General features: G+C 44.0%; 1 protein-coding gene across 2 annotated transcripts in view; it reads left to right on the forward strand.

The window, feature by feature from the left end:
• Positions 1 to 15,676, forward strand: part of smg6 (SMG6 nonsense mediated mRNA decay factor) — a 323,207-nt gene that overhangs the window by 152,216 nt on the left and 155,315 nt on the right. For both annotated transcript variants that reach the window (XM_068008576.1, XM_068008577.1), the window contains exon 12: positions 9,856 to 10,015. In XM_068008576.1, the coding sequence (XP_067864677.1) occupies positions 9,856 to 10,015 (160 nt within the window). The remainder of the gene's footprint in view (positions 1 to 9,855; positions 10,016 to 15,676) is intronic.

Here is a 15,676-nt window from a genome sequence, read left to right on the forward strand (position 1 = left end):
TAAAGTCAGCACTGAGATAGGGAGAGGTGAAGAGGAGGATGATGAGATATGGTTCATGAAGTTTGGGTTGAGCTTAGCTGGAGCCATGTATAGGAGGTCGAAGATGGGGAAAGGGAGGGAGGGAGGGTTGAGGTGGTGCTCTTTAGCAATCAGGCAGAATGGAGATGTTGGATGAAGCTACCAACCAATCATAAGAACATAAGAAGCAGGAGTAGGCCATACGGCCCCTCGAGCCTGCTCCGCCATTCAATCAGATCATGGCTGATCTTCGACCTCAACTCCACTTTCCCACCCGATCCTCATATCCCTTGATTCCCCTAGAGTCCAAAAATCTATTGATCTCATTCTTGAATATACTCGACGATTGAGCATCCACAGCCCTCTGGGGTAGAGAATTCCAAAAATTCACAATCTTCTGAGTGAAGAAATTCCTCCTCATCTCAGTCTTAAATGGCCAACCCCTTATCCTGAGACTACGACCCGTGGTTCTAGACTCGCCAGCCAGGGGAAACAGCCTCTCAGCATCTAATCAGCATTTAGTCTCCACAATATGGACACCACACTGTGAGTAGTGACTGCAGAATCCTACTACAGGGCAGTTACTGTCTCAGATGGAATGAGTGCTGGTGCCTCAGACAGTGGGGTGTGAAGCAGTAAATGGACAGGTGTTATACCTACTGTGGCTTGATAGAAAAGTGCTCAGGATGAGAGCAGTCAGAGCTGGGCCCAATCCTGACAACGGGTCTTTGCAAAACGCTGCTGTATGTTTCCAGCATTTTCTGTGTGTCTTTATTTGCAATTATTTGAATGTTTAATTTAAATATCTTAGATAAATACTTATAAATATCTTTCACATAATAAACATGTCTTGCAAATAAAGTCAGCCCATATTTACCAGCGCCAGTTTGCCATAGTAAACATTGGTAACATACAGGTGTTTGCGCACTATGGATTGCTTGTTCTCTTACATTGTGTGTGAAACAAGTTCTACCTGGTAGTTGGGTTTGAGACCTGATTGGTGCTGTTTAAATGAGGGCAATAACAGAACTGGAAGATTCACAGGTTCACAAGTAAATATTGTGCTCACAGGGCTGGTTTGGTTACATATCCAGGAGGGGCAAGAGGTGGAGCAGCTGGGAAGCACAGGTACAGGTGGTGTTGGAGAAGGGACAGTCGAGAAGCACAGGTGGTGGAGAAGGAACAGTCGGGAAGATCAGGTACAGATGGTGGAGAAGGAACAGTCAGGAAGATCAGGTATAGGTGGTGGAGAAGGAACAGTCGGGAAGATCAGGTATAGGTGGTGGAGAAGGAACAGTCGGGAAGATCAGGTATAGGTGGTGGAGAAGGAACAGTCGGGAAGATCAGGTATAGGTGGTGGAGAAGGAAGTCGGGAAGCACAGGTACAGATGTTGGCGAAGGGACAGTCGGGAAGCACAGGTACAGATGTTGGCGAAGGGACAGTCAGGAAGCACAGGTATAGGTGGTGGAGAAGGAACAGTCGAGAAGCACAGTCATAGGTGGTGGAGAAGGGACAGTTGGGAAGTACAGGTAGTGATGGTGTTGGAGAAGGTACAGTCGGGAAGTAGAGGCACAGGTGGTGTTGGAGAAGGGACAATCGGGAAGCACAGGTACAAGTGTTGGAGATGCATGAGAAACACACTTAGTACTACTCAGACCTGCAGTTAAAAACATTTGACGATGGGTTGATTAAGTGTAAAATCTGCACCATCATCTGTTACAGTCCCGGAGAAGGGAAGGTACAGGCAGCAGGTCGGGGGTCCTTTAACAGAGGGGAGGAAAAGTGCACTGTATTTATTAACGACTTAGATGACGCGATAGAGAGCCACATATCCAGGTTTGCCGGTGGCACAATGATAGGCAGCATTGCAAGCAGTGTAGATGGAAGCATAAAATTAGAGAGATATTAATAGATTAAGTGAATGGGCAAAACTGTGGCAAATGGATTTCAATGTAGGCAAGTGTGAGGTCAGCAAAAGGATAGATTAGAGTACTTTCTAAATGGTGAAAAGCTCGAAACAGTGGAGGTCCAAAGAGACTCAGGGGTCCAGGTACAGAGATCATTAACATGTCATGGACATGTACAGCAAATAATCAAAAAGGCTGATTGAATGTTGGCCTTGATATCTAGGGGACTAGAATAGAAGGGGGTAGAAGTTATGCTACAGCTATACAAAGCCCTGGTTAGAACACAGCTGGAGTACTGTGTTTAGTTCTAGAAGGATAAATTGGCACCTTAGGAAGGATATATTGGCCTTGGAGGGAGTGCAGCGTAGATTTACTAGAATGATACTTGGACTCCAAGGGTTAAATTACGAGGAGAGATTACACAAACTAGGGTTGTATTCCCTGGAATTTAGAAGATTAAAGGGGTAATTTGATTGAAGTTTTCAAGATATTAAGGGGAACTGAAAGGGTAGATAGAGAGAAACTATTTCTGCTGGTTGGGAAGTCCAGGACTAGGGGAAATTAGAGCCAGGACTTTCAGGAGTGAAGTTAGGAAACACTTCTACACAAAGGGTGGTAGAAGTTTGGAAAACTCTTCCTCAAACTTTAATCTATAGGAAAAAAAAAACAAAAACAAAAAAAAGCACAGGGTTATCGGATACATAGAGCAGCACATCAGTCTACTTACAAGCATAAGGATCTCTGAAGCAAGGAAAGCCCATTCAGCTCATCAAATCTGCCCCCTCTATCCGTGATTCCCTGCTTTGGGAAACACTAAGTTCCTTCCTCTCCCTCCCCTAAAGAAAATCAAGATGTGCTGTTAATAGCTGTCTAAACCTCTACCCCCTTCTCATCGGTCCAACTCCCTTTAAAGGTGTCAATTCATCCTGTCTGATTTTGTCTGACCATGATTTGCTTTAGGAGCTGATGATGCTCGACTGCTCTGTATTTCTAATATTTAACATAGTAATTTTTGACCATGAATGAGGGTTGTCTTTGTCTAGACTGGTCTTGTGATCTCTGAAGCAGTATTGGGGAAATATAGAGAGCCCACGATTTTTTTTTGTTTCCTTGCTGTTCTATTCTGTTCCACCTTTACAAAAATGTAGAGCAGCATCGCAGCCCTCAAACAGTTAATGAACTACAGGGAAAGGTGATTGACGTATTTTGTTTTCTCACAAACTTCAGTGTTTCCATTCTATCTTAGCCTAGGGTCGAGGGTCAGTCACCCTCCTGTTGAAAAACAATGGGAGTTTGAAGCCAGTGTTTCTCTATGTATCCGATAACCCTGTGCTTTTTTTTGTTTTTGTTTTTTTTTCTATAGATTATAATGTACTGCACTGTGCAAAATAATGTGGACTCTGGGCAGGTCATGTAGGAGTCAGTTTTTGTAAATACTTTCCACCTAGGATCCAATGTAAAGTGTTCTGAGATTGGGCCATCAGTGTTACACATCCAGCTTCTGTAACTTAAAACAAATACTGCATTTAAACTTCTCCAGCACATCGTGGAACTGCGTTTGGTTCTCTACTACTGATACCCTTTACTCTATGACACCCACTCCCCAAAAATTGCAAAAACAAATACTTTGCATGCCAGCACATGAAAAGCAAAAAAAAGGCCAGAGCAGAAATATGGGATTAAGAAAAGGTGTTAAAAATTCTCTTTGCAGTTTTACTTAAGCTCCAGTAAAGCTGAAGGCTGCACTGCAGTTCTCTCTACTGCCCTTCACCAAGTAGACCTCACCAGAGCTTTGTTTAATCAACTGACTTAGGGACCCCATTATTACAAGTAGAAACATACAGCTCTTACATAAACACTTGCATTCAGGAAGCCCTTAACTGGGCCAGCAAAATTCAAAGTTTTATTAAGTAGAAAATTGGAGTTGACAGCATAAAAATCAAGAGAAGAAAGGGTGATGGGTGGTTGGGACTGATAGTCCATGTTGCAGAGCTGGCCACCCTGGAGACACCTCTAGAATCTGTGTGCCATCAGAAAGGTTCAGGCATCTTTATTGGGGAGAAGATTCAACTAGAAAATTGGAAGAGCATGGTGTGTGTTCTCTGGGTTGGCATATAGGAGTTGGCAGATTTAGGAAGGATTGTAGTGAGTGGGAGGTTAGTGTTCGAGCTGTCAAAAGATGTGAAATTTTCTTTTGAAGGGAAGGAAAATGGTGACATCAAAAGAAGAGTCCTATCAAGGAGAGAAAGCTGCTGGAACTTAGATGTGTTCCACATCATACAGCTGGTCCATCGAGACTGTCCCATCATGTGTGAAGTGAGAGATTTTGATGAGGTAAATTGGGGCAAAACTATTTCCACCGGTCAGTGAGTTGGTAACAAGCAAGCATAAATGTAAGATCGTCATAGAACAAAGGGAGAGGTTAGGAGAAACTTTTTATTTTACGCAGAGGGTCGTTTAGACACAGAACGCCCTTCCAGGAACAGCGGTGGAAGCAGAATCCATCCGCTTTTAAAAGGGAAGTGGATAAATATTTGAACAAGAAAAATTAAAAGTGTTTAGAGAAAGGGTAGGGGAATGGGACTAAGTGGATAGTTCTTTCAGTGAACCAGCACAGACATGATGGGCTGAATGGCCTTTTTCTGTGCTGTAACATTCCATGATTCTATATGTATACTGGTCTTCCTGTTCTCCAGAGCTACCTACTTGCTTGAAGCCGTCACTCACTCAATGTTTTCTTCTTTGTCAGTTGTTAACACGGTTGGTTTCTGTACCTATGTCCCATTGAATGGTAGGAGATAGGTTGTACATGGCAATTGTTGTTTCTTAGGTTTAAAAAGAACTTTTTTCACAATTTCTTCACAAAAAACTAGCTCTCTCTTGGCTTGGTGGGTAAATAGGCTATGTGGTATATTACTGAGCCATGCACACGAGAAAGATCCCTTGTCTGTGCTCAGTTAACTGGCTCTTGGGGTTGCAATTCAGTACCCCTGGCTAATGAGAGAAAGATCATCCAGGGTTCCTGCTCCTGATCTTGAGCCATTGATTCCTGCTGAAAAATGTGTGTGGATGTAATGTGAAGACAGGATTTGGCTCGGCTGTGATGCTTCCCGTGGTTGAACAGCCCAGCCAAGAGTCAGTGTCTGCAGGAGTGCAGGAGATAAGATCGGGTTCGGAGAAATTAGTAAAATGAATCGTGGCTGGAAAGTTCAATTAAACTTGCATGAACCTTTTTCATTTTCTTTTTTTAACTTGCCATGTCCTTGAGCCAGGAATTTCAGCAAACTGTTTAAAACATTACAATTAGATTTCATCAAAAAGTGCTGTGAGTATTCGGCATCTGAACTAAATCGGTCTCCAGGGGCCCGTGCAGTGATGCACAGGAAGTGATGCTGTATCCTTGGTAACTTCCTTTGTTTGCTGTTATTTTCAGCTTTGGCGGGATACAGCTGAAATGCCTCGGAGCTGAACTTAGTGATAATGTCAGGTTTTGTTTGGACAGCAGCACTCCCTCCCCACCATGTTTTCTTTTAAAATAGGTGATTTAAACATAAAAATGGGATTGAAAGTCTTGTAGTGATCAGTCTGCAGATTTCAGCGCTGAGAGACTCTCCCGTTTGACTTCTATTTAAAAAGGGGCTCTTGATCATGGGTTTGCTGGAACATTGCTATCTACATATGATTCAGACCTGACGTGGACACTGCCATGCCAGGTTGTGGTGCCCTCATGTAGAAGCAGCCAGACAGACCTGGTGGGGATGTAAAGTTAAAGAAGGTTGTACAGGGAGTGAGCTTTCGGTTTGCTTTCTAAGTTCTGGAGGAGATCTTTGCAAGAGATGCACCCATGAAAAATTCCTTTTGAAATGATGATAATTAATCATTAGAAAATGCAGTTGAAGTCTCACGATCACGAGTTGACCAGCTTTGTGTTTGGCTGAGTTGTACTCTGTGTTGGCACAACCGGTGGGTCACATACTGACAGCAGCATTTTGAGGCCTTAACCGGCTCTAAATGTTGCCGCAATCATCGTACCACTTGCCCTTCCCTACCATGAGGAGCACCAAAGTCCCATTCTCTCGGGTGAACCGTTCCACTATGTTACCAAGTTCTCTCCTCTTGAAGCTCACTTGACGTTAATGGAGATAATTTCAGTTTTGGGTTATAGTGTCGGACTTTTCCAGGAAGGGCGGGGCAGTAGCTCAAAGAAAACAAACTGCAGACCAGTTGAATAAATCAGAATCTGAGGATTGTTTGAGTTTGCTTGACAAATTGACAACACTGCCTTCCAACATCCCAAAGATTTAACAAAGCCCCTCAGTTGTGTCCTGCTCCACCCCAGTGAAACAACAGTGGGTTGAGGTTGTGTTTGTGGCAGAGAGCCATGAATTGGTTTGGAACTTTAAAGCCCATTCTATATATCGGCCGTTAGTTTTTAGAGCAGCTGTTATTGAGAGACCAGTGGATGGAAATGTGGGTCCATCGTGATCTTTACAGTGTGGCCACCGTTAATGTTCATACAACGATCACAAGGTTAAAACTTAAAGAACCGTTGATGTAGGCCCCATCCGGAGTACCGAGTTCAGTTCTGGGCACCATACCTCAGGAAGGATATATTGGCCTTGGAGGGGGTGCAGTGCAGATTCACCAGAATGATACTGAGGCTAAAAGGGTTAAATTACGAGGACAGGTTGCATCGACTAGGTTTGTATTCCCTCGAGTATAGAAGATTAAGGGGTGATCTTATTGAGGTGTTGAAGATGATTAAAGGAATTGATAGGGTAGATAGAGAGAAACTATTTCCTCTGGGGGGGGGAGTCCAGAACAAGGGGGCATAATCTTAAAATTAGAGCCAGGCCGTTCAGGGGTGATGTCAGGAAGCACTTCTTCACACAAAGGGCAGTGGAAATATGGAAACCCCCCCCCCCCCAAAAAAAAACAAAAGCTGTTGAGGCTGGGGGTCAATTGAAAATTTTAAAACTGAGATTGATAGATTTTTGTAAGGCAAGGGTATTAAGGGCTACGGAACCAAGGCGGGCAGCTGGAGTCAAGATACAGACCAGCCATGATCTAATTGAATGGAGGAACAGGCTCGAGGGGCTGAATGCCTACACCTGTTCCTATGTTGTATCAGTCAGGGTGGACTTCCATTTCTGCTGCCATCTTTGTGTCCAGCCTTGGTGCTTGTAGTTGGGTACCCTTGTCTTGCATTTTCCCTACCTGCTACCTGCAGCAGCCTGCAACCACTTTCAAGGGATGGACGAGGGGACGTGATTTTTGGCATGAACTGTGTCCTCCTTGTCACCCCCGGCTCTGAATCCTGGCAGTGCCCTTTGAATCCTCTCCCTGCCAACTCTTAGTCACATCCAAAATACAGAGCCCTCATTGCATTGCTAATAGAATAATTGAATATTTATGCTTTGGTAGCATTTTCTTGTGTGGAGACTAGTCTGCAGGGGTTCTGCACAGGCCGCAGAGCAGATCCCCAGAACCGGATCAGTGCTCCACGTGACATGTAAAAGTGTTAGGAAGTCCTTGTGCTGTGTTTGACATTCCCAGTAATGGATCTTCAAATTAAAAAAACCTTTAGTGTTTTATCTTTAATCCATGAACAGCTGTAAAAAAAAATGAAACAACTTGTTTTCTACGGGAAAATTAGTAGATTCTATCCCCCTTAATTGTTTTTATTGTAGGTTTTGATCATTCTCCACCCGAGTGCAATCTGTTTCTTGTTTGAAGATTATTTCATGATTGTAGGAGCACAGAATGCTCATTTCTCCCCTGTGTAAATGACAAACTTTGGCGAGTGACGTTGCTTACTGTCAAATAAAGCTTGGCTCAGTTGACAGCACTTTCACCTCTGAGTCAGAAGGTTCATTTCCCACACCAGTGCTGAAGCACATAATCTAGTCGGACCCTCCAGTGTAGTACTGAGGGATGATGCTTAGTGACAGTCATCATCCTTTGCTGAGATGTTAAGCCGCGATCCCCTTGGCCTGTTCACGTGGATGTTTAAGATTTCACAGGACTATTTGAAAAGCAAGGTGTTCTCCTGCTGTCCCGGCCAACATTCATCCCTCAACCAACATCACCAAAAATAGATTAAATGGCCATTTATTTAATGTTGTGGGAAAAGACTGGCTGCCATTTTAAAAATTCTTCCTCAGGATGTGGGTGTCGCTGGCAAGGCCGCATTTATTGCCCATTCCCCGGTTGCCCTGGGCTGCCTTTTTGAATCAACTTTGTTAGTGGTTTGATACAACTGAGTGGTTTGCTAGTCCACTTCAGAGGGCAGTTTAAGAGTTAGCCACGTTGGTGTCACATACAGGCCCAGACCGAGTAAGGACGGCAGGTTTCCTTCCTTAAAAAACATTAATGGACCAGTGGATTTTTACGACAATCCGACAGCTTCATGTTCACTTTTACTGATACCAGTTTAAAAATATTTCCAGATTTTTTTTTTGAGAACTGAGTTCATCTTCTCAAACTGCCCTGGTGGGATTTGAACTCACGTTCTCTATTATTAGTTCAAGATTATGAGTACTCATCCAGTAACATAACCACTATACTGCCATACCCAACTGGGGTTTGCCTATATACGTCAGTGCACTCCAAAAATATTCTCCTATGAATCGCTTTGAGATCTTTCGATGTTGTGATAAGGGGCTGTGTAAGTTCAAGTATTTCTTTCTCTCAACTGCAATTCCAATGATAAAGTAAGAGTACCTGTAACATTTCTGCGCTCACACTCTGCACCCATCACACTCAGGCTGGACCGGCTGGCTGTACGTTACCATGCACTGGTCACAAATCAGAATTTTGACATTACTGAACACTCCACACAACTTAGATCATCGCAGTCGGGAGATCTCCCAGTCACTCAGTGGGTAAATGCATGAAGTGTTTTGGTGCAGAGCCCTGCCCAGCAGGAAGGTTCCAACATCAGTCCCTGCTCTGTGCTAAATCGGCTTACCTCCATCCCTGGGCTAGGAAGAAAAAAAAACAACTAGCATCCTTGCTCCTGGTCATTAATAACCAGTGCTGGGAAGTATGTTGTGGATGTTGGTTAAGGACAGGATTGGCCCCAGTTTGATGCCCTTGATAGCTTGCTCACACTCTCTGTCTAAAGTTTCAAATGAATAATGGCTACTTGAGTGAGTTATTGCAGGCTGCCAGCACCCATCAAATCATATCCCAACGGGCTGCAGTCTTTATATCCATACTCTGTGCTGGGGTTGCCGATGGCTGGAGCAGTGACGGGGGAAGTACAGTTGACCTCATCGTCTCTAGGTTCAGAAGGAGAACATCAGTCAGTATTTATGCTCCTAATCATCTACTGATCCTCGCTGCACATGCGCCTGTATGAGCATTGGGTGAGAACATGATCAAGCTCTGTGCTTGAATAGCCTATCAGCTCACACTGGCTATGCGTACACATGGAAAGTAGTTTGTTGGAGGACGCGATTATGGAGCTGTACCTTAGTAAAGAGTCAGTGGAGTAGAAATTAATACTCATTTCACCTGTTTATCGGACGTAATGTGGATGCAACCTATACCAATTTCTGGGTGCAAGGTCCTGCACCCAACACGCTTCTCTGGCAGCTGCATGAAAGCAACGCTGGCCCAATTTAAATATGTAAAGAGAGGTCCTATGCCTGTTGCAGGACCCTTCTGCCATATTGGGCAAAAACACTGGGCAGTGCGCAAGCTCTGACAGGTTTTTATTTGTCTACAGTGGTCTAACCAGCGGTCCTGGTAAAAAGTTGGATAGTCTGATACAAGGCATTGTTTTCAGTCCCTCTATTAATGGAGAACCCATATCAAATACCCTTGTGATGTTGCCCTTGTTGTGAGGTTCCTAACGACTGACTGTAAAAGTCAGCTATTTTTAGCACGTAACACGCATTTATGTACCGTTTGTTTCTGTTACAGCCCGTTCAAGCGAGGAGGAAGAGGAAGATGACATCAAAGTGTCCGCTTTCAACCTTGACCTGAAGGAGCTGCTTCCCAGTGTGAAAGTGTGGTCTGATTGGATGCTGGGCCATCCAGATGAGTGGAATCCGCCACCCAACTCCCTCATCCTGCCAAAAGAGTATGTTATTTTCAGCTTTGCTTAGACTGCAACAAAGAAATATTTCTGTTTTTCTTCCTTAATTCTTTTCCCCTCTGTACTGTTTTTTTTGGTGGCTGGGGGGAGGGGTAGAGGTGATTAAGGGAATGTTTGATTTGAAAAGTGAGTCAGTTTTCGAATTCTAGTAAAGACGCCTCGGCTTTCTGCACCTCTGTCACTCCTTTCTCGTGCTTCAAAGGAACATAGGAACAGGAGTAGGCCATTCAGCCCCTCGTGCCTGCTCTGCCATTTGATAAGATCAGGGCTGATCTGTGATCTAACTCCATATACCTGCCTTTGGCCCATATCCCTTAATACCTTTGGTTGACAAAAAGCTAACTAGCTCAGATTTAAATTTAGCAATTGAGCTAGTATCAATTGCCGTTTGCGGAAGAGAGTTCCAAACTTCTACCACCCTTTGTGTGTAGAAATGTTTTCTAATCTCACTCCTGAAAGGTCTGGCTCTAATTTATAGACTGTGCCCCCTACTCCTAGAATCCCCAACCAGCGGAAATAGTTTCTCTCTATCCACCCTGTCTGTTCCCCTTAATATCTTATAAACTTCGATCAGATCACCCCTAAATCTTCTAAAGTCGAGAATACAACCCCAATTTGTGTAATCTCTCCTCGTAACTTAACCGTTGAAGTCCGGGTATCATTCTAGTAAACCTACGCTGCACTCCCTCCAACGCCAATATGGCCTTCCGAAGGTACTGATCAGAGTCTGGATGTAACGACATGTTGTTCTGGTCAAATGATATCATGAGGGGGACTAGTACCCAAACTCCACCCCTATTCACTGTGTGATTGGACTGAAACCTCCTGGTCACAGTTCTTCAAACAGTCTGCTCCCAGACTAGGCCTAGGTGCCAGTTTTACACATAAAACAAGGGATGACTGATAACAGGAGAATTGATGAGTGTTTAGATAGTGCAACAATTCTCTCATTGCTTCTATCAGATATTAAGCATTTGTCCTGAAAAGTTGTTTTTTAATTGACGTGATATTCATTCCTATATGGGAGGGGATACAGGGAGTGATGGTCATGTGATCACCTATTGCCCAGTCCAGAAGCAGATGGGGATAGGGCATTTTATAAAGGGGTAGTGTGCACAGAATCCATATCACATCTGCGGATACTTAAACAACTGTATCCTGCATCCTCTCAGCCACATTTTTCAACTTTTTCTTGCCTTTTTCTTCTCTTGGAGGCAGTGACTCCTTCCTAGGTGGTGGTTAGCACCAGATACCCTCTGGCCCCTGTCCTGAATCAGAGAGTCAGTGCTGGCATGCTATTCAACTGTAGAGGGCATCACAGCTGAGCCTGATCATCTCCTCACCCAATGTTCACGCAGGCAATTCCAGCAGGGCACCACTAGATACTGATCAACAGCAGAACCCTTATTAGCAACCCCCACTCCTCTCCCCAGAGGTGTACAGCCAATTGTAGCACCCCCACCACTGCACCAGCTAATATCAGTTAACAGCACAAGCTATCTCCTGATCTGTACGGCTTAGCTAATTACTGGGAAAAACTCACTGACCCATTGGGGAATCTGGACAGTTTTGTTAAAAGTAATCCAGCATTAGAAAACCATACTTTTTTTCTATCTAAGTTTTATTTCTCTGAAGGATTGGGCAGCCACACCCAAAGTGGGCTGTTGGGTTCAAAACCACCCTCCCTCTGCAAACGTCTCCCGCTTTGTATTGTGGCTCGCCCCAAAACTCCTTGGACCTGCTTCCACGTCCCACCTCCTACCTTCAAAAGTCTCCTAAAAACCTTTGATCAGCTTTCCAACGCCTGCTTAGTGTCGCAATTTCTCTTTCTCTTGTGAAGGAAGCACTTTGGGATGTTTTCCTATGTATGTGTGAGTTGCTAATAATGTTGTCTTTTGATAATTCAGTTCCCTTGCATTGTCTAACTCCTCCCAACCAGTTTCCATGGTTATGTCGGTGCTCACTATGAATAAACATACTTAAATTAAATCTGGAAATGGACACTAGGCAACAAAGCAAATGATTAGTAAATTTAAAAAGGTGTCTTTGGGTGTTGGCAGTGCACGTATTCATGTGGAACTTTCACTAAATTTCAATTATTATTGGAACTCAGTGCAGGTTTTATCTGCTGCACTCGTTCCATCAAGATAGCACTGATGTTACAGCCAAGAAATGCAGATAAATGGCACACAAATGTGTGCAAGATTTCAAGAAATATTCCCCGCAGACGTTGCAGAAATGTTGCCCAGATTTCTATTGTCCCTATTTGTGAAGGTGTTTATTAACTCGCTGGGCCTGTTGCTAAACAGCTGATGTCTTAATAGGTTATTCACTGTCACTAATCCAATGGCGTCATATCGGGTTTTATTTCTCTGTTTAGCCGTTACACCTGCAATGCAGGAAACCGCTGGGAGTGAGCAGGTGATAAATCATTCAGGAGATTATTATTTCAAATGTAACCATGTCAGAACTCACTGAAATTCAAACCTGCCTTCTTGTTCTTGTAAATCTTTACACTTTGCCAGATTTCATCCCTGTAGGTGAGAGAGTGTAACTTTTATTGATCTCTGTTACACACAAGTTACGTGGGCACATGTGTGATCGCAGGCTCACCTGTGAACCTGAGTCCTCTTGAGACACGTTAATAAACAAGATTTCCCCCCTTTTTTTTGTAAAGAAAGGGTCAGCGTTACTGTTACACTGAACTAAGTGCTGAGAAAGCAGTCGTGCACAGTACTGTCCGTGATGTAAGTTTCTAAGCGAGAGTTTGCCCTGATGACAAGGCTGAGTTTGGAGCTGTAGCGGCTGGGAGGCTCAGCCCTTCGTTCACTCCTGCACAGCTGTATGACACCGTCTTGGCCTGAAGCTGGGATAGGAAAATAGAAAGCAGGCCAAGCCAGAAAGTCCTCTTTGTTTTGTAGTTGGCAGCCTGCCCATGACTGGGGTTACATAATGGGAATCATTGTGGTACTCTTGAGATTGCTGGAGTATTTACAGGATCTGGGTCACACCGAGAGCTGTGTGGCTGCAGCAGTGTCACATGACTGCTGTATGTCAGTGTCAGGTCCTCCCCCCTCCCCCCCCCCCACACACACACATTTTCTGCTTTTCCTTATTTTCCCTTTGCCTTGCAGCTATAGAATGGTGTTTCTTGGCAGCTGCCCATGGGTTGTATGTGACTTAACTCGTGTAATGGCTTTGGCTCATAAGGATCTAGAGTCAACAGAGGGGCACAGGGAGGAGGCGAGCAGAGCCTGGAGCGTCTCATGGGCAAGCAAGTAGAGAGGCTGGAATACTAGACTAGAGCCATATCACATCCGTCTGTTGTCTGCCCAGCCAGCTTTGGATAAACTATCTAAGACCAGCGCAATACATCATTTCTTTCTTCTCTTTTTTTTTTCCGTTTTACTTAGGGGTCATGTAAAGTTCTGTGTTTGTGCTTTTAACCCTGTAAACACTTTTCTTAAAGCAGCTGGCAGCCAAATGCATCTCTGGTTCCCATTACATCATAGTTTAAAAAAATAAAAATAACTCCTTTCAGAAACTGAAGTTTTTGGAAATTTTCTCCTGTCAAAAAAAAAGTCTATTTTAAAAAAAAACAACAGCCCTGTGAAGTAATTGAAATGTGGTTAGGGGTGTGTTGTGTTTAAGATGCTGGCTTCACATTCTTGCTAATGTAGGGTGTTTGGCACAAATGGGTATTAATGGAGAATAAGGAGGTGCCAATGGGGAAAGGTCAATTTAGAAAGAAAGAAGAAAGAACTTGCATTTATGTAGCCCTTTTCATGACCTCAGGACATTCTAAAACAATTTACAGTACTTTTGAAGTCTAGTCAGCGTTCTAACGTAGGGAAACGCAGCAGTCAATTTGTGCACAGCAAGGTTCCACGAACAGCAATGAGATAAATGACCAGATGATCTGTTTTACTGATGTTGATTGAGGAATAAAATTTGGCCACGACACTTCCCCAGTTCTTCTTCAAATAGTGCAGTGGGATGATTTTCATCCACCAGAGCAAACAGACAGTTTAATGCCTCGCCCGAAAGACGTCACCTGCGGCAGTGCAGCACTCCCTCAGTAATGCACTGAAGTGTCAGCTTAGGTTATGTGCTCACGTCTCTGGAGTGGGGCTTGAACCCGCAGCCTTCTGACTGAACGGTGAAAGTGCTACCACTGAGCCATGGCTGACACATAGTTTAAGTCGAAGGGCTACTAGCAGTTGCTGCTGATCCCTCCTGCACATTGCACGAGCTAGTTACAGGTTGATGAAGCCGAGAGTGTGCTATCTTCTTACCCAGTTGGTTGGGAATGAGAAGTGTGACACAGAATGGAGAAACTTGAATTGTTTCAAGTAACTGCATTTAAAATATCAGATTTGTGGACAAGTGATTTGTCAAGTTGAGCACAGATTGATCCTCATGTTAAAAAAAAGATGAACTAGAGGAAAGGTTAGAGAAGCTTCAGCTCTTCAGTCTATGGGAGAGGTAAGAGGAGACCTCATCAAGGTATGTAACTATTAAATGATAGATGAGCTAAACATTTCAAACCGAAATGCTGGTAGAGGAGTTCTGCACAGAGTGCAAGCTGTCTGCTGGGCAGCACATTCGAAGTTACAGCCAGCCACTATAAATGGGGCACTGCTGAGAGTAAGCAGGGAGTGTGATTAACTGGATAGCTCATGGAGAAAGATACCAGCACAGCCTTGATAGAACAAGTGGCCTATTTTTGTGTTGTAACTTTCTATGATTCGATCCACATTTTTTGATAGGAGTATTTATGTTTGGGTTAGTTTTCTGTTTTTTCTTAAATTGCCATCTTAGTCCACCTGGCCCTCCAGTCAGTGCCCCCAGAGATGTGACTGCTCCCTCCGTCCTGGAGACACCATGACCTCCCTGCTTGATCTGACTTGGATCAGGAACTGAACAGCATGAGACCTGAGTGTACATCTCTGCACTCCAAGGCGCAGAATGTTTGCGCAGCAATACTTCATCAGCCCACCCCCTGCACTTGGATAGCATGTACGTAACCTGCATTGTGTTTCTGATCCTGCTTGTGGGTGAAAAAAACCTCTTTAATTGGTGATACATCTAGAGCTGGGGAAGACACTGGTGTAGACCACTTAACTTGAAGATAACTTTGTGTTAAGTTCCTTGCAGTAGCTTATAGTTTAAGAGGGGTGGTCAGTTTTCATATCTAAGATGTTGTCATTCATAAAAATTGCACAGCAATGTGTCTGCTGCACTCAGTTTACAAAAGGATGGCATCAGCTTCAGTTTGTTCTCTCTGGTATTCCAGCTGCTGTTCTCTCGATCCCTGCCATGCTTGGGCTCAGCCTGTGCTCGCTCTGTGAATATCTCTCTCTCTCTTGTCTTTCTCTTTTTCTGTTTTGTTCTCTGTTCTTTCTCTCCTGCTCTCTCTCTTTCCGTTTCTCACTGTGGCCTGTTGCTCTCTGTGCCTATCTCTCTCCTAAATTCATTTGTCTCTCCTGTAAATAACAAGTTCACGTGAAACATGTATCACAGCACAGACAGAGTTCTGTCGAGGACATAATACTGTGGACTGGATGTCACATGTTGATCGGTCTGGTTTATGTCCTAAACCCCGAGACTTGAATCTTGTTGCCAAAAGTTACGTGCAATATTAAG

The sequence above is a fragment of the Heptranchias perlo genome, chromosome 28 (genome assembly GCF_035084215.1).
Source record: "Heptranchias perlo isolate sHepPer1 chromosome 28, sHepPer1.hap1, whole genome shotgun sequence".
Classification (NCBI taxonomy): domain Eukaryota; kingdom Metazoa; phylum Chordata; class Chondrichthyes; order Hexanchiformes; family Hexanchidae; genus Heptranchias; species Heptranchias perlo.